General features: G+C 35.5%; 1 protein-coding gene across 1 annotated transcript in view; it reads left to right on the top strand.

The window, feature by feature from the left end:
• Window positions 1-25712, top strand: part of LOC110032890 (superoxide dismutase [Cu-Zn], chloroplastic-like) — a 33766-nt gene extending 8054 nt beyond the window's left edge. Inside the window, exons 2-8 of the mRNA XM_020736671.1 lie at window positions 20301-20365; window positions 20460-20499; window positions 21181-21276; window positions 21370-21401; window positions 21629-21704; window positions 25416-25469; window positions 25569-25712. Of these exons, the coding sequence (XP_020592330.1) occupies window positions 20301-20365; window positions 20460-20499; window positions 21181-21276; window positions 21370-21401; window positions 21629-21704; window positions 25416-25469; window positions 25569-25597 (392 nt within the window). The 3' untranslated portion in view covers window positions 25598-25712. The remainder of the gene's footprint in view (window positions 1-20300; window positions 20366-20459; window positions 20500-21180; window positions 21277-21369; window positions 21402-21628; window positions 21705-25415; window positions 25470-25568) is intronic.
• The last annotated feature ends 765 nt before the right edge of the window (window positions 25713-26477 follow it).

The following is a 26477-nucleotide window of genomic DNA, read 5'->3' as shown; positions in this document are numbered from 1 at the left end:
CTAGGCTGAGATACTATATTTTTATACTCGAGTGACGTCGAAGGGTACCATCGGTCACCCGGATGTATAGAGCCCGTCACTCAACTAGAAGAGTGTCTTACTATAACTAACTTAGGAAGGTGTTCTTTAGCCTGATACCAATAATCGACAAGTGGACAACCAAGTTACAATACATTTAAAATTTATATTTTAGCATGCACATGAATTTTAGGCATACAAAAAGAAGTTGTATCAATTTTGTAGTAAAAATATTTTTATAAATATTCTATATGTTCTTATCTATCGGTTCTTATCAGTTTTGAAAATTATGATTGTCATGAAGTCGATCACGCTATCGGGCGTAAAGACCGCCAACAATCTAAGAAGGTACGGGTCCCCCGCTTGTTTTGTGTCGGTGATTGATACTATCGTCCTATGGTTCACCAGATCCTCAGATTGGGTCATGATGTCGTAGGATAGAATATCATTCCGTTCTACCACCAGTGTGCCTTTGTCATCACCGCCCTAAGCCCCAAAACAAAACCGATCTACTTACGACCTTGCTTGATGGTTCATATATAGCAAAAGACTATATATGCACACCTATCTATCAGACATAAGCACCAAAAACCTAAACCAAGAAACAAGGAAAGCAAACCAAAAAGCAAGAAATGAAAAAGAAAGAAGACTAACCCACCTCCAAAACAAATTTAGAAAAGAAAAGCCAAAGCGGCAGAAGGATTAGCCTAAAACATATGACTGACGGGACTTTCTCGAATGAGTAAAAAAGGTGAAATTCACTCCCCATGCTAGCCATGAAACATTTCCAAAAGATACAACTTAGAAAATTCTCAGTCATTCCCGAATATCAAAAAATTCTTCATCTTTTCTATATCTTCTCTTCTTCCTCTTTTTTTTTATATTGCAACTGATCTAGCCCGCAGAATTGGGCCCCGAAACATTTTCAAACATCTAACAGATATTCCTCGGAAAAGAACATTTGAATTCTTTCAAACATAAAAATTGAAATATTCCACCTCACAAATATCGAAGCATTCAATTCCAATTCAAACCAAAAGTTCCATAGAGACATAGACTCAACACAACATAGAGGAACCCAAACAGATGCTCTCGGGTAGGAGCAACGGAAGGAGCCACCAACCAACACTCTACACAAAGGAGTCATAGGCATACGAAGAACAACAAAGGGAAGCCACCAGCCCACATTCAATACAAAGGAATCACAGGAGAGGGCTCACGGCCAGGGACAACAAAGGGGAAACCACCAGCCCACATTCAACACAAAGGAACCACAGGAGAGGGCTCACGGCCAGGGACAACAAAGGAGAAACCACCAGCTCCAATCCAGACAGGGGTAGTAACCATAAGGGATGAAACCAAGTCACTAAAACAGGCTCCCCAAAGCATTGATAATAAACTCCAACATGTATTCCGAACAGGGGAAATATCAGGAAGCATCTGAAGCCAAATACTTAAGAGCTAAATAGATTCCAACATGCATTCGAACTGGGGCAGCATTTGTAAGGAGCAAAAAATAAGACTCAAACCAACTACAAAAAAGTCTTAGAAACCAAATTTCAGCTTCTCGTGCATTTCGAACATAGAAGACAACAAAGAAACAACAAAACAAGGTCTCAAAAACTTTCAAAGTTCCAAAATTAAATAAAATCACTTTCATATGTTTCAAATTGGGGGGAAGCCACAGGAAACAGAAAAATGCAGGTAAGCCCCAAGGCCGACATCTCAAAGCGTTGAAACGAGTCCCGACATATATTTGAACAGGGGTAACAATAATAGAGAGCTAAAAAATCAAGTCCCAAATCAACATTTCATTCAACATGTGATTCGAATAAGAGAATAGAATAAGGAAATATAACAGGAAACAGGACAACCAAAATAATTCCCCAACATAAAGATTTCTTCCAGCATGTATTTCAAATAAGGGCAGCAATAATAGGGAACCGACATCAAATCCCAAATCAATATTCCATCTAGCATGTATTTCAAATAGGTAAATAGCAGCATAGAGCAAAACTGAGACCTCAAAATAGGCCCCCAAGAAATCCGTAAAATTAAAATTTCACCCAACATGCAATTTAAGTAAAGAAGACAACCACAAGGAGCTAAAACTAAGCCCCAATTCTAGAATAAATCTGAGCGTTTTTTTTCTTAAATAATTTTGCTGTGCAAGCCTCCCTAGCATCCTTCACATTTTTCTCACATTTTCCAGAAAAATGTATCATTTTTATATATTTTTTTTCCTAAATTTGTGCATATCGCTTATATTTTCCGGCTCACTAATTTTATAACCATTCTCATTCTTAACATTAAACTCAATTAGTTCTTAAAGTAACCTTAATTTCCTAATTCCGGGTGCATTAGAAAAATGCATTCAGGAGCAATTCCAAGTGATGCAGACTAGATAATTTCCCGATTCCAGGTGCATTAGAAAAATGCATTCAGGAGCAACTCCAAGTGATGCAGACTAGAAGGATCATTCTTTTCGCCAGGCAAGAAATCATCAGGGCAAAATTGCCAAAATACATCTTTATATATCCTTATAAATTATGAGTACATTAAACCCAAGGCATGAAAGTTGAATAAAACAGATAATTCTTTTAAATGCTTGCAGAAAGGAGGAAGAGGGTTATCTTTTAATACAAATTCAAAGCAAACTCAAGAACAAACCTAAGAAAATAAAATGAGCAACACCTCCCTTAAGAACCTTGATGCAAAAGCACAAGTCTCCTAAAAGTCTCGAGAATACAGCAGCGAATGCACACGACCAAAGATGCTACAATTCTTTCTCTTTCCCTCTCAAAATTTCAACAACCCACAAACATGCCCTAGGAAGAGCTTTTATAAGCAAGGAAAAGAGAAAGAGACGCACCTACCACGATGTCGTGGCCAAATGAAGTAACGGGAAAGGAAAAGACACATTTAGAGAGGAGAGGTAGCCTCGAGAATGAGAAAAGTTGGCCAGTTGAAGTCTCACGATTGGAGAGCCGCTCGGTCGAGCGGCCATGTGAGGAAGAAGAGGAGTCGGGAGAGGAGGAGAAAGCCGCGTGGATTGATCGCGGGAGCGAGCCGAGCTTTCAATCGAGCTGCGACTGAGATGGAATGAGGGTTGCGCGCGGGTAGGGATTAAGTAGGGTTTTGTTAGTATTATTATTATTATTATTATTATTTTATAATGTTTAATATTTAAAAAAAACTCGATTTGTGCATTTTCACTTGCGCGTCAAATCATAACAAAATGAATGTCTTTTTTGGTAATTTTGACTTTCCAGATACGTTGACGCGGTCCTTTTCGTCATCCGAAGTTATTTTGAAAAATTTATCAATTCATGTGCGATTTGCTGGTGTATAGAATTATAGCAAAATAAGTGTCCTTTCCAGCTAAAAACGATGTCTCAGATGCGTCGGAGAAGTCCGTTTCGTTATCCGAGGTCGTCTGGACAACCTCGTCGATGATCGGGTCAAAAATACGTCAAATTTGTTTTCACTTCAAATTTTGGGTTCTTGATCGATTATTTCAAAAATAGACTTATGTTTCGATTAATTGTGAAGCCTTTACAGGTGTAAGTGATGCGAACTATAATATTTGTGTGTGCGAATGTACTAAAGTTATTATAGGTGTCCTTAGACTTTTAAACCTTACGGGATCTCTCTTTGGGCCTCCACATGATGGTCCTTAACTACTCGACCAAATGATGATGGTCCGTAAACACAACCACTCGATCAAATGGTGATGATTTGAGACCACCGAGACGAGACACCACAAGAGAATCAGGAAGTGGTTCGAATTTCTAAAAGGGGTGGATCCTAGTTTTAGTCTTCTAAGATAGTCGATAGGAAAGTCCTATGACTAGATCCTAAGCTCTATGAAGAGAAAGGAAAGAACTCACAAAAATGAGATCAACAAATGAACCCCTAATAAGTGTGTTGTGCTGGACAAACACACCGCGCGTATTGGTGTTGACCGAATGAATCAACAAAATTGAAGAACTCTTTAAGTAGACATACTTACAGAGCCCAAAACGGAGTTAAAATGGAACTTGGGCTAGGATTTCCACTAGGGAATTCCTAACTCAAGAGCAATTTCCGGAATAAAGTTTTTTGAAAATATCTGTTGAGAATTTGCAAGTGTATTTTCAAACTGCGATTGTGAGTTTGAGCTTTCAAATTTGAATGTCGATTTGATTTATTTGTCAATTTAATTTTGTGTTGTGGAAATTTATGGGAGTTTATAAACTGTGTGATATATGAGAATTTGTGGAGAGTTGCAGAATCTGTGTGGAAGTTAAAGGAATCAGAATCTCTGCACCGATCTTAAAATTTGTATTTGAAGAAATCAGAAGCCTTAATATCCATTGAAGGGGGCCTCACACCGTTCCTTGGGAATTTGATTTTTAAAGGAATCAGAAGCCTTAGCATCCGTTGAAGGGCGTCTCACACCGATTCTCGGGAAATTGATTTTTGAAGGAATCAAAAGTCTTAACATCCATTAAAGGGGGTCTCACATCGATCCTTGAGAATTTGAAATTTGAAGGAATCGGAAGCCTTAACATACATTGAAGGGGGTCTCACATCGATCCTCGAGAATTTGAAATTTAAAGGAATCAGATCAGGGACTCACACCTATCTCGAAGAATTTGAAATTTGAAGGCCACATTAGGAAGGAAAACCTTAACATCCATTAAAGGGGGCTTTACATCCAACCAAAGAGGCAAAGAGAAGTAGGAAGCCTTAACATCCATTGAAGGGGGTCTTATTCCACTCCGCAAAAATACCGATCCTCAGAAATTTAAAATTTGAAATTTGTGAAAAATTTGTGGGAAGTTTAAATAAAGGAAAATCGACAAAAACCATTTAGGAGAGTTGTGAAAAATGAGTTGTGAAAAATGTTGTGAAAAATGTATGTAGTAATTTATGCAGTGTAGAATTTTGTGAAAGTTTATGTGGAATTTGTGACAATTTATGTAGTGTGGAGAATGTCTGTGCAATTTTGTGAAGTGCAGAGAAACTATACCAACTCAGACAACATCAGGGACATTACATCCAAACTAGATCTAGTCGAGTAATGACAACTGTCAAGGAAATTACGCCAAATCTCATGAAAAAGTCGGTCACATTGGGAAAGAATGCCAGAGACTTAAATCAATCTCAAGAAGTGATAAAAGAAAATATCCATACGATAAGAGATGTGGTTTCGTAGAACCAGCCAAGCCTCATTCACACGAGTAATAAGATGCAGAGTTCCCGTGGGAGGAAACTTCGGGCCAAGAGAAATGACGCTGGTGATAGGTCGAAAAGGCTCAAGTTGACGAGGTCGAAATTTGAAGTGGTGTTCAAAATTTTGATTTGTATTGTTTTGCTTATTTGGTTCGGTGTTGTGTTTCATTTCTGTTTCATTTCATTTTAATGTTGAGATTTATTTGATCTTGAATTTTATTTTGTTGCATTTGTTTAAAATTTGGACCCATTTTTAGACAGGTGCAACATTCGTGTTTCTATGAACAAAGTTATCTTTGAAACACTGAGATGCATAATACTTATTGAGATATTATCCATTGACTGGAGATATTTGTAAAAATAACGTATTCTTTAAGGTACTATCAAAATTATATTCTGCCAAGTACATATAAAGATGTGCTACTTCTAAGGACGTCACAGCTCGAGAGGCTGCATCCTTGTACCGTCGTTGTAGTAGATGTAGTTTCTTCATCACTGATTTGTGTAAAGATTATCCATGTTGTTTTGTGAAATCATTTTGACGTTCTTGAATTGATGTCGAGGTTGATTCTTTTGGGCTCTGAAAGATATGACTTCAGGTAGAATTTACGTTAATTTGCTAATAACATAACAATTGACTTTAATTCTTTCTTCTTGGGCCTAAGCAGATCTCAAAAATTTTGATTATGTGATTAAAACTTTTTTCATTTATCGAAGATATTTCTGAGTTAATTAATAGTCAACCAAAAGATATAAGATCACTTAACTATTTCCTGAGTATAATATCAGGAGAATTTTCTTAAGTGAGCTTTCAAGTTTTATTAATTAAGGGAGAACTCAAATACCAATTTTTGATTTTATGCTCACCTCAAGCTTCTTCTCATGGAGTCTTTTTTCTATTGAGAATAACTATATCTGGTGAAGCATATTTTAAAGATTTTGAATGTCTGAACTCCCTTGATTAACAATTCTCAAATATTTCTTAAGACTTTCTGAGATATTATAACCCATTCGAAAGCTAGGACTCAGTCACTTGGCAGAAGATTAAAAGACTCATGATATCGTTAACTGACTACTCGTATTGAATTCACACTATTTTATTATGAAATTTACTTATGACCCAATCTAAAATCTTTAAAGTGAAAGACTCAGTTATTAGGACATTAATTTCATCTTCACCTGAAATCATAGTTTCTTTCACAATGCTAGAATTTTTATCTTAGATTACTCCTTTCTCGATTGTCCTTGTCTTGTCCTGTTGATGAACTCTGAATGTTTTGTTAACTGTGCTTTCCAAACATTGAACAGTTATGAAAAACAACAAGTTCTTTCTTTATTTTATTGCAGCGGGAGGGAAGCGACCGACAAACATTGATACCACTACATCTCTTTCGACAACAAAAGTAGTACAATAGTAATCAAAAGACGTTCAATCCTTTGTTAGCTGCATCAGAGTCAAATGGAACACTGTGATCGACCAAAATTATATTGATAGAACCTTTTTCAGGTTCTTTTCAAAAATTCTTCTGGGATCACTATGCTCCCATTATTGAAGTTCTCCTCAAGCCAATCTTTAAAAGTGAAACAATACGATTTCCGATAAGCCTGCCGAGGACGTTGGTAGATCTGTTGAGACTGTTCGACTTGTATCTGCAACGGTCGCTTGCCTCTATCTACCACTGCTACTGTCCCCAATTTCTTCTCAGATATCTTCAATGGATCTAGCTTCCCCGCTTTCTTAAAAAACCATAGTTGCTTAGCTTCTTCTTGAAGATTCCCAACTTTGCTAAGCAACTTCTCGAATGTCTTGATGGTGAATCCCTTGAGTGAGAAACCCACTGGACCATGGATGTTCTTTAGAAGCTCTTAAGAAGGATTTCAACTACGTGTTGCTCCTAGAGTTGTGGCTCACACTTCATGCTCAAATTTTTCCATCGCAGAATGTAGTCCATCAATATTTCGGTTGGCTTCTGTAGCTCCACCACGAGATCACCAACGGTGATATGGTGTTTAATTCCAGCAAACCGCTTTGCAATGAGTTCTTCCAATTCTACAAATATTTTCACCGAGCCGTTGGACAGTTCAGCGTACCAGTCAAAAGCGATTCCCAAAAGACTGCTCACAAATTGACGACACAACAACACATCACTACTCCCGCGTTGCCACAACTTGTTCGGAAGTGTGCAACATGCTGTCGGGGGTTTCCCATTCTATCAAATGTCTTGAACGACGGTGGTATGAAACCCTTAGGGTATTGGACATCAAATTCTTCGGGATAGGGTCTACCCTTTCGAATCAATGCCCCTCCTTTTGACTGAGTCAGAGCTTCTCTCACCTGTTGCTCTACCATTTGTTTAATGTCTTTTTCTAGTATTGATTCATGAACTGAGTCTTTTTTTGGTTGATCATCTTCATTGACTGAAGTGAATTCCTTCTTATCATCGACGATTTGGACGATTTCTGGATGGCTTACCCCTGGGGGTACTATCGGCGGTTACTGTGATTGTCCTTAAATAGTGGCTATAGCGGTCGTCATTTCTTCTAGTTGTTTCTCGATCTGGTTGATCTGTTCATCACGTTGTTGAATGACTCTTTGCAACTCATCTGTAGCGTTCTCCTCAGAGGGTAAAGGAGCATCGCACGGGGATAAGGTGGCTCTGGCCTCAATAACGTCGATTTCTGCTAATTCCTCTATCTCATAATCTGACGGATCGCAGGGTTTATCACCCATATCTTTTCTTCGTTCTTCGGACAACCTTGCAATGTCGGCTTGAAGCTTTTCCAACGTAGCCTTGATCGACCTTCCTTTGACAACTTTAAAGTTAGTTGGAGGTTTTTTATGAGCTTCACCTCTTTTGCTGAGCACTGGTGTAGTTGTGTAGAAGTCTGTTGGAACAATTGGATCAGCCGAAATCATATTAAAGCTGATACAGTTTTCTATAATATGTCCGAGCAGCCTGTGGTAGGGGCAGTAATTGGGATGGTCTTTCTTGTCGACTTCCTCCGACCTTTTTGGCTCTCGTAATTTGAATTTGAGATTTTTAATCAAATCTTGAAACATCTTTGCTACAGTTTCTTTTCTGAAAGAATATACTTTGTTCAACTGCTTGGTTGTGGATAGACCCTGCCTTACATCCATCGGACATGACCTATGCTGGGATGACTGTTGACCATGCTAATGGTTTAATGGTTGCTTTGTTGGCTACGTTGTAGATCATACTCTTGCAGATATTTCTGGTAGATCTGTTGAGGCTGCTCGACCTGAATCGGTACTGACTGCTTGCCTTTATCCACCGTTGTTTTCTCTTAGATTTTTCTTCGAATGACGTCACCGGACCATTATTGAGAGATGGCGACGGTACTGTGGTAGCAACCCCATAGACACCATCCTCTTCGTAGGTAGCAGGCAACTGGTGAAACCTACTCCTCATGCGTAGAGGTGAGGTCTCACATAATCCTGTTTCATCCATTCGGAGGGCGGTGCCAGTAGTAGCCAGCTTTGTGGCTTTCGACTTCTCGGCCCTTAGAATTTTCTGGTTTTGCCTCATTTCCTATGACTTGGTCAGTCGCACGAACTTTGAATTGGACCAACCCAATCTCGAATACGGAAAATGGCAGGGCAAAAGTTTTGACTGACACTTCTTCGTATAGCTTTCCTTTGTTTAGTGGAACAATTGGTGTAATAGCGGTGAATCCAGTGGCAGAAGCAAAAACAATCATGGAAGCAGTTCCTACGCTCTTAATGGCAGACTTTACGGAAACAACAAAATTCTTTTCAATCAACACCCTCTTCAGAGGGTGAAATTCCTTTGCAGACTTCAAGTTGAACTCCACAACAGGCTCGGCGGACTTATCCGTTTCAGGTTTCATTACGGCAACAGCGACATTCCCGAACTTGGCTTCAATATTATCGAATCCTTGTTCAAACTTAATGACTGCTAAGTCAGTCATCTCACTCTTGCTAACAATAAACTCCATTCCGGTGGCGAAAGAAAAGATCAACTTTGGTGAAGACATTGTCTCTGTCATTTGAAAATTTTCTGGAAGTCAGTGACGTCCAATGCCTTGTAATTTCAGCGGCAGTACTCAAGTTAACGCACTTGTCTTATGAATTGGGGTTCATTTGGAATTTATTCATGTGGTTTGGAATTTATTCATGTGAATTTTGTCACAAAATTTGTGATTTGTTTTGCTTTGAAATTTTGATGGAATTTCATTTTGTTTCGAGTTTAAATGGATGATTGTGAGAGTGAAATTTTAGTGTTAACTCGTTCACAACAAGTCAAGATCAAAGAGGAAAGAAGCGTAAGACCCGATCTGAGATTTGGAGGGGGTCGGCTTCGAATCAGACTCGCTTTGATAGACCACTCCTAATCTACCACACCTATTGGGGGTCCACCCTACTTTAGATTTTGAAGAGTCTGGAGCCTCCTTATTTAAGGATGATTAAACAGTATGTTACAAAACCCAAAAGGAGTTGACTATGCCTACCAAGAAAGAAATGAGCAAGGTATGCCAAAGAAAAAATGGTAGTCTGACCCATGAGGGACATGGACACACTGCCGATGTATGAAGACAAAATCCCCTGATCAAAGATGGAGAGATGAACCAATCCCCAGTGAAGTTGCCAGAATTTATCGACCGTTATTTTTAGAAAAGGAATAATTTTTGTAAATATAAAAATAATTTTGATGTAAATATTATTTTTGAAAGTAACATTTTAATTTAAAAATTGATGAAATCAAACATATCTCGCATATTGAATAGTTTGGATGACTGAACGCGATACCACAAATAATACACTATCCCGAAGGATAAGCATACCACTTGACAGTAGGCTCAACCACATAAACTAAGAAGTTTGTGACATCCGTTTGATCTGCAATACCTTTTATGTATGGCCGGCAAGTTCTCCTACCTAATATAAGGATTAGATAAGTTTTATTTTACCTAGGTTCCAAGTTCCCTATAAAGACAAACCCTTATAGTTAATTCCATCTTAAATGACCGGGGTCACTTAAGAAGACTCTCGATTAAGATCAGTGGTTTTACTTTAAAGATTTGAAAGTTCAGGTTTCTAACATTTGGACATGGGAAAATCGAATGGGAGTGGCTCAAATAGGAACATTTATTTTAAAAAATCCAAAGGAATAAAGAGTATATGATATCACAGATCTAGGGGAAATCCTGGTGACTTCGCAACTATCATATTGTTTGACTTTATGCCTTAATGTTATTCAATGTTTAATACTGTAATTTCTTTCAGAATTTAGGACTTACATTCGCACGATATCTGATCGTGTAAATGACCTAGAAAAATATGGATGATTTACATCGTACCGTACGGTAACCTCAGAATCATAAAAATGTTAGGACTTATAATTGCACAATAGGGTTGTGCAAAAGTTCTAAAGATAGGGTGAGGATTTACGTTGCGCTAAGCAAACTACCTCGAAATCCTATGACTTGTTATTTAAACTAAGGAAAATGCTTAGCTGACGTGAACTTGTTTTGATGTTGCAGATCCATCTCTAAGTTGCTCTTCTGTGTGTCCTCGTCGTGCTGCCTACGGTGTTCGCTCCAAACTCCCCGTTGTAGAACCTTCAGATTCGTTGTTAATTTTAAGGGTACATGCAATTGTTGAGTCAACGATCTGCTGCCGGGTACCTCCTATAAAACCAACTACTAACCTCCTACTCCAACGTATAGTGTGTAAAAGAAACAGTAACTGGTATAGTAAAGGAAATCAATGACAGTACAGTATGTAGAGGAGCAGTAAAACATACAGTATAGGAAAATAGTAGAATGTTCAATAGAAATACTGTAATGTAAATCAAACCTGTATACCGGGGAGGCCTGCTGCTCCTTTAAATATGGTTGATGTAGCAGGTATAAGTACAGTGACAAAATTTAAGAAATGAGCTAGCATGCATTGTATCAACAAAAGAATTACCACCTGGAAAACTCAAGAAAGAGAGGCAAATGACCCACGATAAAAAAAATTCAAGAAAATCGGCAAATGACTCACGACAGAAATCTTGAAGCAAAAAAAAAAAAGCAACAAAAATGACAACTTAAATAAAATCATCGAAAACACGGGAAGATCCCGGAAAAAGACCACGAGTGCTGTACCAAAAGTTCCAATAAAATCACATGAAAAATTCGAAGAGAGAAAACCGCAAGCACTCGGGTCGGGGCTAGGCTGAGATACTATATTTTTATACTCGAGGGACGTCGAATGCTACTATCGATCACCTGATATATAGAGCCCGTCACTCAACTAGAAGGGCGTCCTACTAAACCTAACTTAGGAGGGTGTTCCTTTGCCCGGTACCGTTAATCGACAAGTAGACAACCAAGTTACAATACATTTAAAATTTTTATTTTAGCATGCACATGGATTTCATGCATACAAAATGAAGTTGTATCAATTTTGTAGTAAAAATATTTTTATAAATATTGTATCTGTTCTTATCGTGTCAGTTTTTATCAGTATTGAAAATTATGATTGTCCACGAGTCGATCACGCCGTCGGGTGTAAGACTGCCAACAACCTCAGGAGGTACGGGTCCTCCGCTAGTATTGTGTCGGTGAATGATACTATTGTCCTACGGTTCATCGGTCTTCGTATTGAGTTCTAATGTCGTAGGATGAAATATCATTCTGCTCTACCACCGGTGTGCCTTTGTCATCACCGCCTTAAGCCCTAAAACAAAACTGACCTACTTGCGACCTTGTTTGATAGTTAATATATAGCAAAAGTCTATATATGCACACTTATGTGTCAGACATAAGCACCAAAATCCTAAACCAAGAAGCAAGGAAAACAAACCAAAAAGCAAGAAATGAAAAAGAAAGAAGACTAACCCACATCCAAAACAAATTTAGAAAAGAAAAGCCAAAGCGGCAGGAGAGTTAACCTAGAGGGTTAGCCTAAAACATCCGACTGGCGGGACTTTCTCGAATGAGTAAAAGAGGTGAAATGCACTTCCCACACTAGCCATGAAACATCTCCAAAAGGTATAATTTATAAATCTCCAAACTGCTTCCAAACTTTCACAAATATCACAAAGATTTCTTTCTCTTCTTTTCTTTCTTTTTTTTTTATTGCAACCAGTTCAGCTTGTAGAATTTGACTCCAAACAATTCCAAACGTCAAACAAATCAGTCCTCGGAAAAGAATTTGAATTCTTTCAAACAAAAGAATTGAAATATTCCACCTCACAAATATTGAAGCATTGAATTCTAATTCAAACCAAAAGTTCCATAGAGACATAGATTCAACACAACATAGAGGAACCCAAAGAGATGCTCTCGTGTAGGAGCAGTAGAAGGAGCCACCAACCAACACTCTACACAAAGGAGCCACAGGCATACCACCAAGAACAACCAAGAACGACAAAGGGGAAGCCACTAGCCCACATTCAACACAAAGGAACCACAGGAGAGGGCTCACGGCTAGGGACAACAAAGGGGAAACCGCCAACCCACATTCAATACAAAGGAGCAACAGGAGAGGGCTCACGACCAGGGACAACAAAGTGGAAACCACCAGCCCACATTCAACACAAAGGAGTCACAAGAGAGGGCTCATTGCTAGGGACAACAAAGGGGAAACCACCAGCTCCAATCCATACAGGGGTAGCAACCATAAGGGACGAAACCAAGCCATGAAAACAGACTCCTCAAAGCATTGATAATAAACTCCAACATGTATTTCAAACAAGGGAAATATCAGGACATAAAACCTAGCATCTGAAGCCAAATACTTAAAAGCTAAACAGATTCCAACATGCATTCGAACTGGGGCATCAGTTGTAAGGAGCAAAAACCAAGACTCAAACCAACTACTAAAAAGTCTTAGAAACCAAATTTCAGCTGCTCGTGCATTTCGAACATAGAAGACAACAATGCAACAACAAAACAAGGCCCCAAAGCAAAACTTTCAAAGTTCCAAAATTAAATAAAATCACCTTCATATGTTTCGAACAGGGGGGCAACCACAGGAAACAAAAAAATGCAGGTAAGCCCCAAAGCTGACATCTCAAAGCGTTGAAACGAGTCCCAACATATATTTTAACAGGGTTAATAATAATGGAGAGCTCAAAAATCAAGTCCCAATCAACATTTCATTCAACATGTGATTTGAATAAGGGAATAACAGGAAACAGGGCAACCAAATTAATTCTCCAACATAAATATTTCTTTCAGCATGCATTTCAAACAAGAGCAGCAATAATAGGGAACCAACATCAAGCCCCAAATCAATATTCCATCTAGCATGTACTTCAAATAGGTAAATAGCAGCATAGCAGCATACTGAGATCTCAAAATAGGCCCTCAAGAAATCCGAAAAATTAAATTTTCACCCAAAAAGAATATTGAGCAAAAAAGACAGCCACAAAGATCTAAAACTAAGCCCCAATTCGAGAATAAATCTGAGTTTTTTTTCTTAAATAATTTTGCTGTGCAAGCCTCCCTAGCTTCCTTCACATTCTCCAGAAAAATGTATCATTATATATATATATATGTATATATATATATATATATATATATATATATATATATAGGTGCAAATCTAAATTCATTGTAAAGGAATTTTTAGTTCCAAGATTTCCTGTGAAATTACTTAATTTCCCAATTCTAGGTGCATTAGAAAAATGCATTCAGGAGCAATTCCAAGTGACGCAAATTAGAAAGATTATAGAGTAGAAGGATCATTCTTTTCGCCAGGCAAGAATTCATCAGTGCAAAATTGCCAAAATACATCCTTATAAATTATGAGCACATTAAACCCATGGCATGAAAGTAGAATGAAACAGATAATTCCTTTAAATGTTTGCAGAAAGGAGGAAGAGGGTTACCTTTTGATGCAGATTCAAAGCAAACTCAAGAACAAGCCTAAGAAAAAAGCCTAAAAAAATAAAATCAACACCTCCCTTAAGAACCTTGATGCAAAAGCATAAGTCTCCTAAAAGCCTCGAGAATACAGCAGCGAATGCACACGACCAAAGATGCTGCAATTCTCTCTTCTCATCTCAAAATTTCAACAACCGACAAACATGCCCTAGGAAGATCTTTTATAAGCAAAGAAAAGAGAAAGAGCTGCACCTACCACGATGTCGTGGCTGAATGAAGTAACGTGAAAGGAAAAGACACATTTAGAGAGGAGGAAATGTAGCCTTGAGAAGAAGAAAGGTCGGCCAGCTGAAGTCTCACGATTGGAGAGGCGCTCGGTCGAGCGACCATGCGAGCAAGAAGAGGAGTCGGTGCCGTGTGGATTGATCGCAGGATCTAGGGCACGAGAGGGGGGGGGGGGGGGGGCGAGCTTTCAATTGAGCCGCGACCGGGATGGAATGAGGGTTGCGCGTGCGGGTAGGGATTAAGTAGGGTTTTATTAGTATTATTATTATTATTATTATTTTATAATGTTTAATATTTTAAAAAAACTCGATTTGTGCATTTTCACTTGCGCGTCAAATCGTGGCAAAATGAATGTCTTTTTTAGGTAATTTTGACGTTCTGGACACGCTGGCGCGGTCCGTTTCGTCGTCCGAAGTTATTTTGACAAATTCATCGATTCGCGTGCGATTTGCTTGTGTGCAAAATTATAGCAAAATGAGTGTCCTTCTCAGCTAAAAACGATGTCTCGGATGCGCCAGAGTAGTCTTTTTCGTTATCCGAGGTTGTCTGGACAACTCCGTCGATGATCTGGTCAAAAACACGTCAAATTCGATTTTACTTCAAATTTCGGGTTCTTGATCGATCATTTCAAAAATAGACTTATGTTTCGATTAATTGTGAAGCTTTTATAGGTGCAAGTGACGCGAACTATAATATTTGTGTGTGCGAATGTATTAAAGTCATTATAGGTGTCTTAAAGCTTTTAAACCCTACAAGATCTCTCTTTGGGCCTCCAAATGATGGTCCTTAATCACTTGACTAAATGATGATGGTCTGTGAACACAAGCACTCGATCAAATAGTGATGGTTTGAGACCACCCTGGCGAGACACCACAAGAGAATCAGGAAGTGGTTCGAATTTCTAAACGGGTTGGGTCCCAGTTTTAGTCCTTTAAGATAGTCGATAGGAAAGTCCTATGGCTAGATCCTAGACTCTATGAAGAGGAAGGAAAGATCTCACAAAAATGAGGTCAACACCATGTTAAGAGTTTTTTCCCAAAACTATGTTCCCTTTCACAAGTCATTTTAATTTGGCCTTTTTTATTAATTATAAATTTGAAATATCAATTTTTTAAAAGTCATTCATATTATGTCTATCATAGAAATTTTTTATTTTTTTAAGACCAATCTAAAATTTTTAAATATTGTGAAAGTTGTCTAATGTAGAAGTTTCAAATTTAAATTACTACAGGGGTATTTTAGTAATGTAAGGAAATACATGATTGTAAATGCACATTACACAGTGAAGTGCTTTTAAAAATATTAAAATGATAAAATCGCAAGATAAAAGAAAATACTTTATAACATGTATGATCAATAATGCTCGTCTAGAAGACCTTCACATGTGCAGGTTTCATAACATATATCACTTAATTTTTAAGCTCTTCTTAGTTTTGATTTTTATTTTTATTTTGATAAGGCTCTTTTAGCCTTACAAATGTAAAAACTACTCGAGCATTCTTTTTATTTTCTTGCAAAAAAATGGTTATACAAAAGAAAGATATGGTATTTATATAATAAAAAAAATACAAATTCTTCAATTTTTTTGAAGTTTTTAAGTATTTGCTATTTATTTTTATAATTGAATATAATCATGCTTACAACTAATTAATCAATAGCAAACATACAAAAATATAACTTTAACTTTATATATTAAAAAATGTAACTCATGCGGTGGGGTAAGTTCTAATATAAAATTGCAATAGTTTTTAAGTGTTGTTGAGAACTAATATATTGATATCAGAATGGCTAACATAGCATGCTAGTATCTTAGATTTTTGTTAAACATAGATTTATAGCAAAGTAAAAGAATGTGATAACTAAGGAAAAATAATAGTTGTTTGATGTCACGTTGTCTTGTTGATGAAATATTATAGTTCCTCTTGAAGCAATATAATTTGATGTTGAGGAGTCTTGATGGAGAAATTTTGAGATGAGGTTGTCTCCTATAGTGATTTTTGTGCTTCTTAAATTGAATTGTTCTATCTCTCACTATTTTATTTATTTATTTTTTTTTAAAATTTTTGGTTATTATGAGGCTTCAAGTGTTGTTAAATTGGTGGTTGAAGGCTTAGGGTTGGTGGAAGGCTAAGGTTTCCAAAATGTGCTTGCGATGTGTGGTCAAGTTTTCTTAGATGGAAGAGGAAAATGACTTTCATATCAGAAGGTTTAGGATGCAAGCTAATTAATAAATGTGATAATTGTCAAAATGAACTGTGATTAGGAAGTTATGAGTTAAGGTAAACTAGTCATAAGATGGCAGATATAAGAAGTCAGGGTTTTGTGAGAAATATATAGCTCAATTTTTATGAGGATTGAAAGCTTTGGAAAGGTGATAGGGATATTGGATACCAAGAAGGAAGAGTAAAATAGATATATTAAGGTTTGCAATTCTTGAGTCACAAATCAAACTAAAAGCTGGTGGCTTCAACTACTTGTAGACACAAGCTTTTGTTAAGAGATGAAGTTACTTTTCATTGAATTAGTGAGTATAAAAATGGTAAATGGAGGGCCATAAAAAATGAGGAAAATACAAAAAAGAAATACAAGAAAATTCCTTTCATAAAACCCCTTCAAACAATAGTGGTCAAACTCCCCAAAGAGCTTTATTTGGAAACTATCTCAAACCTCTGCAACCATTAAAACTTCACGAAATCTTTTATTGCAATCATGTATCCTCAATTTTTTGTGGTTAAATAGCTTTGAAAAAAAGTTTTTCATTTAAATAATTCCCGCCTTGGTCTTCCCCTTTTTACATATTGTATAATTATACGAAGTACCATAAAATTATAGATTAAATTTTTTGGATTTTGACTATAGTTCTTTGTTTTCGATCTAGAGAGATCTTCCTTATTTTTCGTGTATATTCACCATTCTCACTTTGCTAGAATTCCTCACTAAGAATGAGATATCCAATAGTGCTGAAATTATAGTTTTCAATGTGTAGGAATTGCTTATGAGTGTCAAGAAATCATCTGCCTTTGGATTATGGGTGAAAATAATGCATGTTTATGATGTCATCTTCAAACTTAAATTTGGAGAGTTCACCTATCTTGTGATTGAGTTGCAATCATGATATGCCTATTGATTAAAGCTTCTTTATTCATTTTAAGATTGAAAAATGTGTGCATTATGTATGCCTTCTTTTTGGAAGAGGGGTTTTTTATTGCATATAGCGAGCATCTCATGACTCTTATTATGTCATTTCATTTAGAATGTGAAGGAGACATTCATGGTTGGGGAAGAAAATAATTTTGGTGCTTGCCTCTTTATCAACTTTTTCTCTTGGTTGATTGATTATAACTCTCTTTTAGCAATTGATGAGGTTTCTCTAGTAAAGATAATCTTCATTCTACATTTTTAGAATCCGAAGTTTCGATCATTGAACTTGTTGTTCTTGATATTCTCATCCTCCATAGTTGGATATAAAAGCTTTCTCAATAAAAGATTTAATGTTATGCTAGTTGTTAGAATAGCCAATAACAATGAGCAATAATATGAAGCTGAAGAAAGTAATTATAGAATCATAACCGTGAATTTATATAGATTTATATGGGTTGGTGAAATCTGTCAACATCCAATATCATATATAAATAAAACGTTTAAATAAAATTTTAAAAAAGTATATGGAGATATTTGTGTTACAAGATAAGAGATGAATAATAATTATTGTTTTTATAAAACAATTCAATAAACACCGGCTATAGTCATCATAAGATCATTCAAATCAGAGAGGAGAAAAATTTAAACCTATCTATTGTAGAGAGTGATTGAAATATATCCTTCCTCTTGGTAGTGAGGCCAAGAACCTTTTCCTATAATAATTTCTTGATTCTTTTTATTAACTGTTAAACTCTATTGTGGTGATGGGGGGTTGAAGTCTAGTATAGTTCTTAAACGGAAACAATCCTATCTCCATTGTGCTTTATCCATCTCTTGGTTTTTCTTCAACTAATTCTTTCCTCTCATCCTTTTATTGTGATTTGCAGTTTGTATAGAATACTTAGAAATCACCCGGGGGTAGTATTTATACATGGGATAATATAAAAATACAAAAATTCACCTAACCTCATATTTAAGAAATTAGATGATCTCAAATATCTCAAAGTATTAATAATGAAAAACCTATATTCTCTCAAAAATTTTCTTAGAAAAAAAATCAAGTCTTAATTTGGATTTACAAGAATGATGAATTTTATTCTATGTTAGGAGAATGATATTTTAGGAAGATATTTTATCTCTATAAATTTAACAATCCTTATAGAGAGCCTGAATCAAAGCAGGATTAAAGTTGGACTTAATCCACCAATATTCATCTAATTTCAATTTAAAAGCTTAAGCTAATAGATAAGAGCTAATAATAAATTTTTTTACACCAACATACTTTGTCAACATTAGACTAATCCAAGGCTTTCATGTCTCAGTAACATTTCTTGACATAAGATCTCTCAACATCACTCCTTTTCTGAAAGGTTTTCGACATATCAAGGTTCTTGTACCAAAGTCATATTTAATTATGTGTTGGTATCGTGATGTCACCTATTCCTTAACTTTGCTTTTGATGGTCGAAGGGGGTCAAGACCCTTGGGAGTCAAAATGTGCAAAAGTTGCTTGATCCCGACATAAATATTGACTTTATTGTCCCTTGTTAATGAACTATGTCTTATTGATGGCAGAGGGTTATTTACATATGAGTGCTTTATGACTCCTATTAATGTCATTTTATTTAGAATGTTGAAAGAGACATTCATGGTTAGGGAAGGCAGGCAATTTCAGTGCTTGCCTTTTCATCAGTGTCTACTCTTGATTGGTGGATCATGACTTTCTCTCTTTTAGCAATTGATGAGCTTTCTCTAGCAGAAATAAACTTCACTTTACAAGTTTTGATCATTGAACTTGTCATTCATGATCTTATTGTCCTCCATGCTTGCATTTAAAAATTTATCAATCAATATTCTAATGCTATACTAGTTGTTAGAATACACAATAAATAAATTACTGCAAGGAAAAATGTATAAAACTTCTTCCTCTTTCTCTTTATCTTTCATCAAGACTCTAATTTAAGGAAGTAAGTTTTTGATGATTTATAATTCAGGTTCTCTTCATTGCAATTAAATCATGAAAATTTTAGACTTCTTTTTTTGCACCATAAAATTATACAATAATATGTATTTTAATGCTTATAAATATAGAGTGAGTTGTACAAAAATATTATGTTTGGTTGAAAACATGCAACATATTGCTTGTATGCAATAAAAGGTGAAGCATAACGGCTTTTTCTTATTAGATTTCTTTGGTGAGTTCCCTAACAATATTATTTGCATCTCCATTTATGATATTGATTTTAGGAGTGATATTATTATCTTGTCATTATGTGCCATTTTCCATTTTTCATATCAAGGGTAGCCCATCATCCCTCTCCATAAGTTCTTTTCTGCACGAGATAAGAAATAAAAATTAAAAAGAGCATTTACATATATATATATATATATATATATATAATATATATATACACACACTACCAAATTCTTATGTATTTACATATCTAACATCTAAAGTTTACTCATAAAAAATATCACTATTTAACTTAAAAAAAAGGAAATACACCTTTATATGCATAGGCAAGGTGACATGTAAAAATCGAAGTTTAGATGTTAGATATGTAAATACATTGGAATTAAGTAGTATGTATGCTATCTTCCAAATAAAAAATAAAGGTTTGACTAGAAAAGGCTTTGCCCAAAATTACTACTATCTTGGCATATGAATTTTGTTTAAAAATTTCAATAACATCAAGTTCTCTTAATTGCCTTCATATTTATTTTTTTCAAATATTTATGCATATTCTATTATTTTTACATATGGGTAATTCTGTCTTTTAGCAAGTCCCACAATTCTGAAGGTTCGTGTTAGTGGACTAAGTCCTGGACCTCATGGCTTCCACATTGTAAGAAGCTTCTGTATCTTTTTCGTGCTCTCTCATCTGTTAATTTATACTATTGGCTAATGAAAAAAACATATTACTGAATTCTGTCATGCAGCATGATTATGGTGATATTAGTAATGGATGCATTTCCACAGGTAGAACTGAACAACTCTCAAGCTTGTTTGGATAATGAAAATATAAAAGAAATGTTGAGAAGCTTAAGTCTTTCATTGCGAATCGATAATCATCCCATAAATTGTTTTATTTTCTTCATTTGTCTTCTATTCAAATAAAGCCTTAGTTATTTGGTATAAATCTACTATTGATATTAAAGTGTAGCTAAGTGTTTAATTGAGTTGATTGTAGCTATTTGTAAAATTAGCTGTTAAGATGTTGTGAGGAAACCAATTTTTTCGTGTAGGAAGCAAATTAGTTGTTAGATTTCAAACTGTGTCTCTTGTGTATAAAATGCAAATTTTTAATATTTTGAACCGGAAAATTTTCCAATATTATAATTATTTTTGGAACTAAACCCTTAATTATAATGATCTTCAACAGAAGGCTATATATATATAGACATTTATTTATTTAGGGAGACTTACATACATGCCCCTCAATTCCTATGTTTTTACATATCTAACACCTAAACCTCAATTTTTACATATATGCTTACCTTATCTTTGTATGAAAATGTGTATTTCACTTTGTAGAAGTTAAAATAGTGGTCTTTTTTATGTAATATTTACTTTGGGTGTTAGATATGTGTATACATGGGAATTGGGCGGTATGTATCTAAATGCCCCATTTATTTAATTGTTATTATTTTTTTTTTGAAGGCTCGCATTTTAACCCTAATAAGATGACACATGGGGCACCTGAGGACAATATTCGCCATGCTGGTGATCTTGGAAACATAATTGCTAACGCTGATGGTATAATCTTTGAAATACTCTTTATATTTTCCCCCTTTATTATTGCACATAAAATAAGAAAGAAGTTATATTGCTTCTATTTTTTTCATGCAGGTGTGGCTGAGACAACAATCGTGGATGCACAAGTTAAGTTTATGACCTTAATTTTACCTTTAACCCTTTTCTACCTACCACTTAATTAACCAGAGTTAACATTCTCTCTCTCTCTCTCTCTCTCTCTCTCTCTCTCTCTCTCTCTCTCTCTCTCTCTCTCTCTCTCTATATATATATATATATATGCAAAAACAATTACGCAATTTGTAATGCTTTCCTTTATGGTTATTTGTATGACATGTTTATTAAATCGTTTTAGATTCCGTTGAGTGGACCTACTGCTGTCATTGGAAGATCCTTGGTAGTTCATGAGCTTGAAGATGATCTCGGGAAGGGTGAGTATTAAAACACAAGAAAATTTGGCTTTAAAGATCATGATCTAAATTGATGACTGGATTTACTTTGAAATGAGTACCACATAAATTTTGATTTGATTAATTATATAGGCCCATTTACATACATACCACACAATTTTTATGTATTTACATATCTAACACTGAATTTTTATATTTATATGCATAACGCTCAAATTCTTATCATCACATTAAAAATATCACCATTACTGACTTTTAAAAGATAAATACAACTCTTCATGTGCTATTGTGGGGGCACTGGGGACTGTGCCCTGTGTCCCGTACTTGATTAGCCCAATAAACAAAGTTTTTTTTTTTCATTAGGCATGCACACAATTATTGTAACTACAGCAGCCAACAGTCCCTACAGCCCTAAAAGCTTGATATAAATTATGTTTTTTCCTTGGGGCCATTGTTGCTGTAAGTGACTGAAGTGTAATTGGCTTTATTCATAGGAACATTTTATAAGTCCCCACGCTTATTTTATAATTTATAATATGAAAAAAAATTACAATAAATTAATACTCTAAAAATATGGTTATTAAATAGTATTATAAATAAGTAAATGTGTAGTATCTGGATATAAAAGATAATCATATGAACTAAGCATATTGAGTTAAAAAATATAGATAACCTTCATTTTTTATAATTTTTTATGAGCATATAGTTATAATTATTATAATATATATGTCCAAAAGAAAAACAGGGGCATTTACATACATATCACCCAATTCCTATGTACTCAGATATCTAACACTTAGATTTTACTTGTTACATTTATATCACCCAAAATTTTTGTATCACATATAAAATAGCACCATTTTAGATTTAAAAATGTGAAATATACATTTTCATGAAAAGGTAAGGTGGCATGTATGTAAAAATGAAAGTTTAGGCATTAGATATGTAAATACATAGGAATTGTATGGTATGAATGTAAATATTCCAAAGAATAATAAGCGTTAATGTTAATATTGGTTCTAATAAAGTCGGGATAAATAAGTCACCCGAATATTTCAAAATATTAATCTTTACCCCCACTAGAACAATTTTTGGTTTCACTTCTTGTTGTATGCCAACAAAGTGCTATGTATATAACTATCAAACTTTAGGTGTAAGTTATGTAAATACATAAGAATTGAATGGTATATTTTTCAATTATATATTGCAAGCATCTCAAAGCTAATCTAATGATCTTAATATCATTTGATAGTTTTCCTTGTGGATTTTTATCAAAATTTTTTGTTTGCAGTATCGATTAGGATCACGGGCATGTGTGCTAGTTTAAAAGGGAAATGACTTTCTGAAACATTCTATTCTGAATGTCCTCTACAACTTTGGCCATTGAAACCCTTTGTGATGCTATTTCGGCAGAAGGAGGGGGGAGCTAGAGCAGCTCCTAAGCCTTTTCTGGTTTCCTTCTAACCAATCTCTCCTTCGTACTTCTTTGATCTAGACAGGTGTGTTTGTCATGGGTGTTACTGGACTTCATCTTCCTGTAATGACTTTACTAGTCTCGACGATCATCACGTGATTGGTTCTGATATCTCTTTCTGGATTTTGATAGTCATAAGGGTTTAGGTCAAGAATTATACTCTTTTGCAGAGATGTGGCTATTTGCGAGCTCCAAGAGCTCTACCAATTGGCTTTTGTAAGCCAAGAGCGTGTCAAAATGGCCCTTCACACAGGCCTTGGGCCAAAGCTACGTGAGTGACAGCCAACTCAAGGCCTTGGACGTCCAACAATTCACATTGAAAATAAGTGATGAAGCTCCTCAAGCTTTCGGTGGGCTCCTGATGCATTTTAAGGAGTGATTGCGAGCTTTTTGGAGGCTTTTGTGCACTGGCAAATTGAGTCACAAACATTTTCTTGAATATGCAGAACGAGGTAATGACTCATGCGGTAGGTGGTCGAACTAGCGTAGGGCTGCTTCTTTCAATGTCATGAAAATTAAACATGTCAATGAGTCGTTTATTCTGAGTAAACATACAACTGATTCAAAAAAAGCCAAGTGGTCGGTGGGGTCAAATTTTGTTTTGTAAGATTTCTCGACGCCTCGACTTTCTAAATCTCTCTTGAGAGGAGGTTTTCATCAATCTCTGTCCTCTCCTTCCTCTCATTTCTTCTTCTTCATAGTAGTTAAGAGAAAACTTATGTTTTCTTCTTTCTTCTTTAATTTAATCTACAACAAGTCTATCTGAATGATCGAAATTGTCCATGTGTAATCTTTTTAGTTTGAAGATTGGGTCGAGAGCACTTTTTACTCCTGTTCTTGGTGAATCCTTGGCATGCGGCTCTCGCCTCGCCAGTTCCTGTCTCGGTATCTTTTTTCGTAATAATTCTTGTTGCGATGTAGATGTTATCCTCAACAGGTCTTGGTTGTGGTTTACTGATCTTGACGACCAGCTATACATTCTGGTCCGAGAATGAATTCGAGAACCTTCCCTCATGTCATGCGTTTCCTTTCTCATTATCTCTCTGAACTCATTGATTTGTTGAGTCACGAACTCTCTAGTACTATCCATCGTTCTCTAACGACGTTCTCCAGATGAAAATGGTATTTTTTTGTAGAGTTTATGCTTGAACTCCCTGCTCATCGCACCTTTCAGGAAATTGAATCCTTTTGAGTCGTAGGGTCTCGTATCATTCTTGAGTACATACAACTCTGTAAAAGTCCTTGTATCGTAGAGAGAATGATAGAGAGAGGGAGATGGATGATAGTCTTTTGAGGGAACCTTAAGAAATATATTAAATCCCGATCTCTGGCAAGTGAGAGGGAGGCTGGTTCCTCGGAGGTTTCCTAAGTTATAGGATTGTAGAGAGGAAAAAATAAAAAATGGGTGTGAAAAGTGATCTCCATACAGGAAAGAGAGACTAGGAGCCATCCTCCTCTTCATTTTCCCTCCCCTTTTATATATAAGGGAGAAAATAAATAAAATGAAATAATTGATATAGTTCAGTTTGTACTGTATGTCGCCTTCTTCCAATATCTTGAATGAAAGACTTTGACATGGATGTCAGGTTTCAGCCACCATCTCTGGTACCTGAATGAAAAGAGTGAGTACAAGTGCCGGAAGCCATCTTTAATAAGGGAATGATTGATATTTATGTCATAATGACTTTTTTATAGTCATGATAGCTTCTTCCAATAGCTTTCCTTCTATAAGTGGGTTAGGTTTTCCTTTTGAGGAAGATGAGAAAGATCAGGCCGACAGACAAACTAGATTCAGCCATTTCCTTTTGTGAGCTTGATTCAACCTTTTTAGCAGGTGGATTCGATTTAGTAATAGAAATTTAGTGAAAATTCCTACATGCCCGTGTTTTTGTATAAAGGATGGTATGTTTGTAAGTTTTCCAATTATATAATGGAAGCATTTCAAACCTAATATAATGATCTTAATATCATTTTGATCAATTTTCAATCGAGATATCATTCGTGTTTTTGTATAATGGATGGTATGTTTGTAAGTTTTCCACATATATATTGGAAGCATTTCAAACCTAATATAATGATCTTGATATCATTTTGATCAATTTTCAATCGAGATATCATTAATGGAATTTTCTCCATTAAAATATAACTTAATTAACTAACATCTCATATCAATCAAACTCTGCTTTTATCAATTTCCTCTTGATTTTTTCTCGAAATTTTCTAGTTTGCACCTGATATTTCTCGCATAATGCCATTAGGTGGGAAAGAGCTCAGTCTGAGCACTGGAAATGCAGGAGGAAGATTGGCATGTGGTGAGCCCATAGCTTTCTCATTGAATATTTCAGCTTATTCATTCATATTGGCTTACTATGCAAGGTTTTTCTGGTTAATTTTGATGATTTTATGTGCAGGTGTGGTTGGCTTAACTCACCTTAATTAGTCATTCCATCAATGTAATTAAGTAATTTGTTTCACTACTTTGACTCACCTGGAAGCAATTTTCCAGGTTTGAATGTTACTCAGCATTTTTCTGCTATTTTTACTGATTTGAAATATTCAAATGTCTACTTTCTTGTATGTTTTGTGGAAATTGTTTAGGAAAATTACATACATACCACATAATTCCTATGTATTTACATTCCTGTCACCTAAACTTCAATTTTTACATACATGCCACATGACTTATGCATGGAATTGTTTATTTCACTGTAAAAATTCAAATGGTGGTATTTTCTATGTTAAGACATATTTGGGTGGTATACATGTAAAAAATAAAGTTTAGGTGTTAAGCATGCAAATACATAAGAATTGGATAGTGTGCATGTAAATGCCCCATTCCGTATCTGCATATTTTCCTTCTTAGTGAGTTTCCCTATTAATTAGGTTTGTAATCGAGCCAAGCCGAGCCGAGTCCAGTCGAGTATCATATGTTGGACTTTGCTTTGTCTAATTTTATGATCATGTTTAGTTCGAGCTTAAGCCGAGTTCACATTTATGTTCATATTTGGATTACTTAATTTTTTTTAATATTCAATTGAAGTCGAGTTGTTCGTAAAGTGAATTGATTCATTTATAAACCTATTGTTAATATACTCCATAGGTTAAGAAAGTATCTTATTTTGCACTAGTTTTTTTGAGCTTGTCAAAGAATTCCCCTCCTTGGATCAAAATATTCTTATGGCCCCTTCTTTTCTCACATGTCAGGCTTATGTGGGACTCCTTTGTTTTAATATTTTTGTTTCTTAAAAATGTGTTTTGTATACATATGCATATACATATACATATGTATTTGTGTGTGTGTGTGTGTATATATATATATA

Source organism: Phalaenopsis equestris, unplaced genomic scaffold, assembly GCF_001263595.1.
Source record: "Phalaenopsis equestris unplaced genomic scaffold, ASM126359v1 Scaffold000002, whole genome shotgun sequence".
NCBI lineage: Eukaryota > Viridiplantae > Streptophyta > Magnoliopsida > Asparagales > Orchidaceae > Phalaenopsis > Phalaenopsis equestris.
The sequence above is the reverse complement of the archived record's forward strand: the minus strand, read 5'-3'. Positions and strand labels throughout refer to the sequence as shown.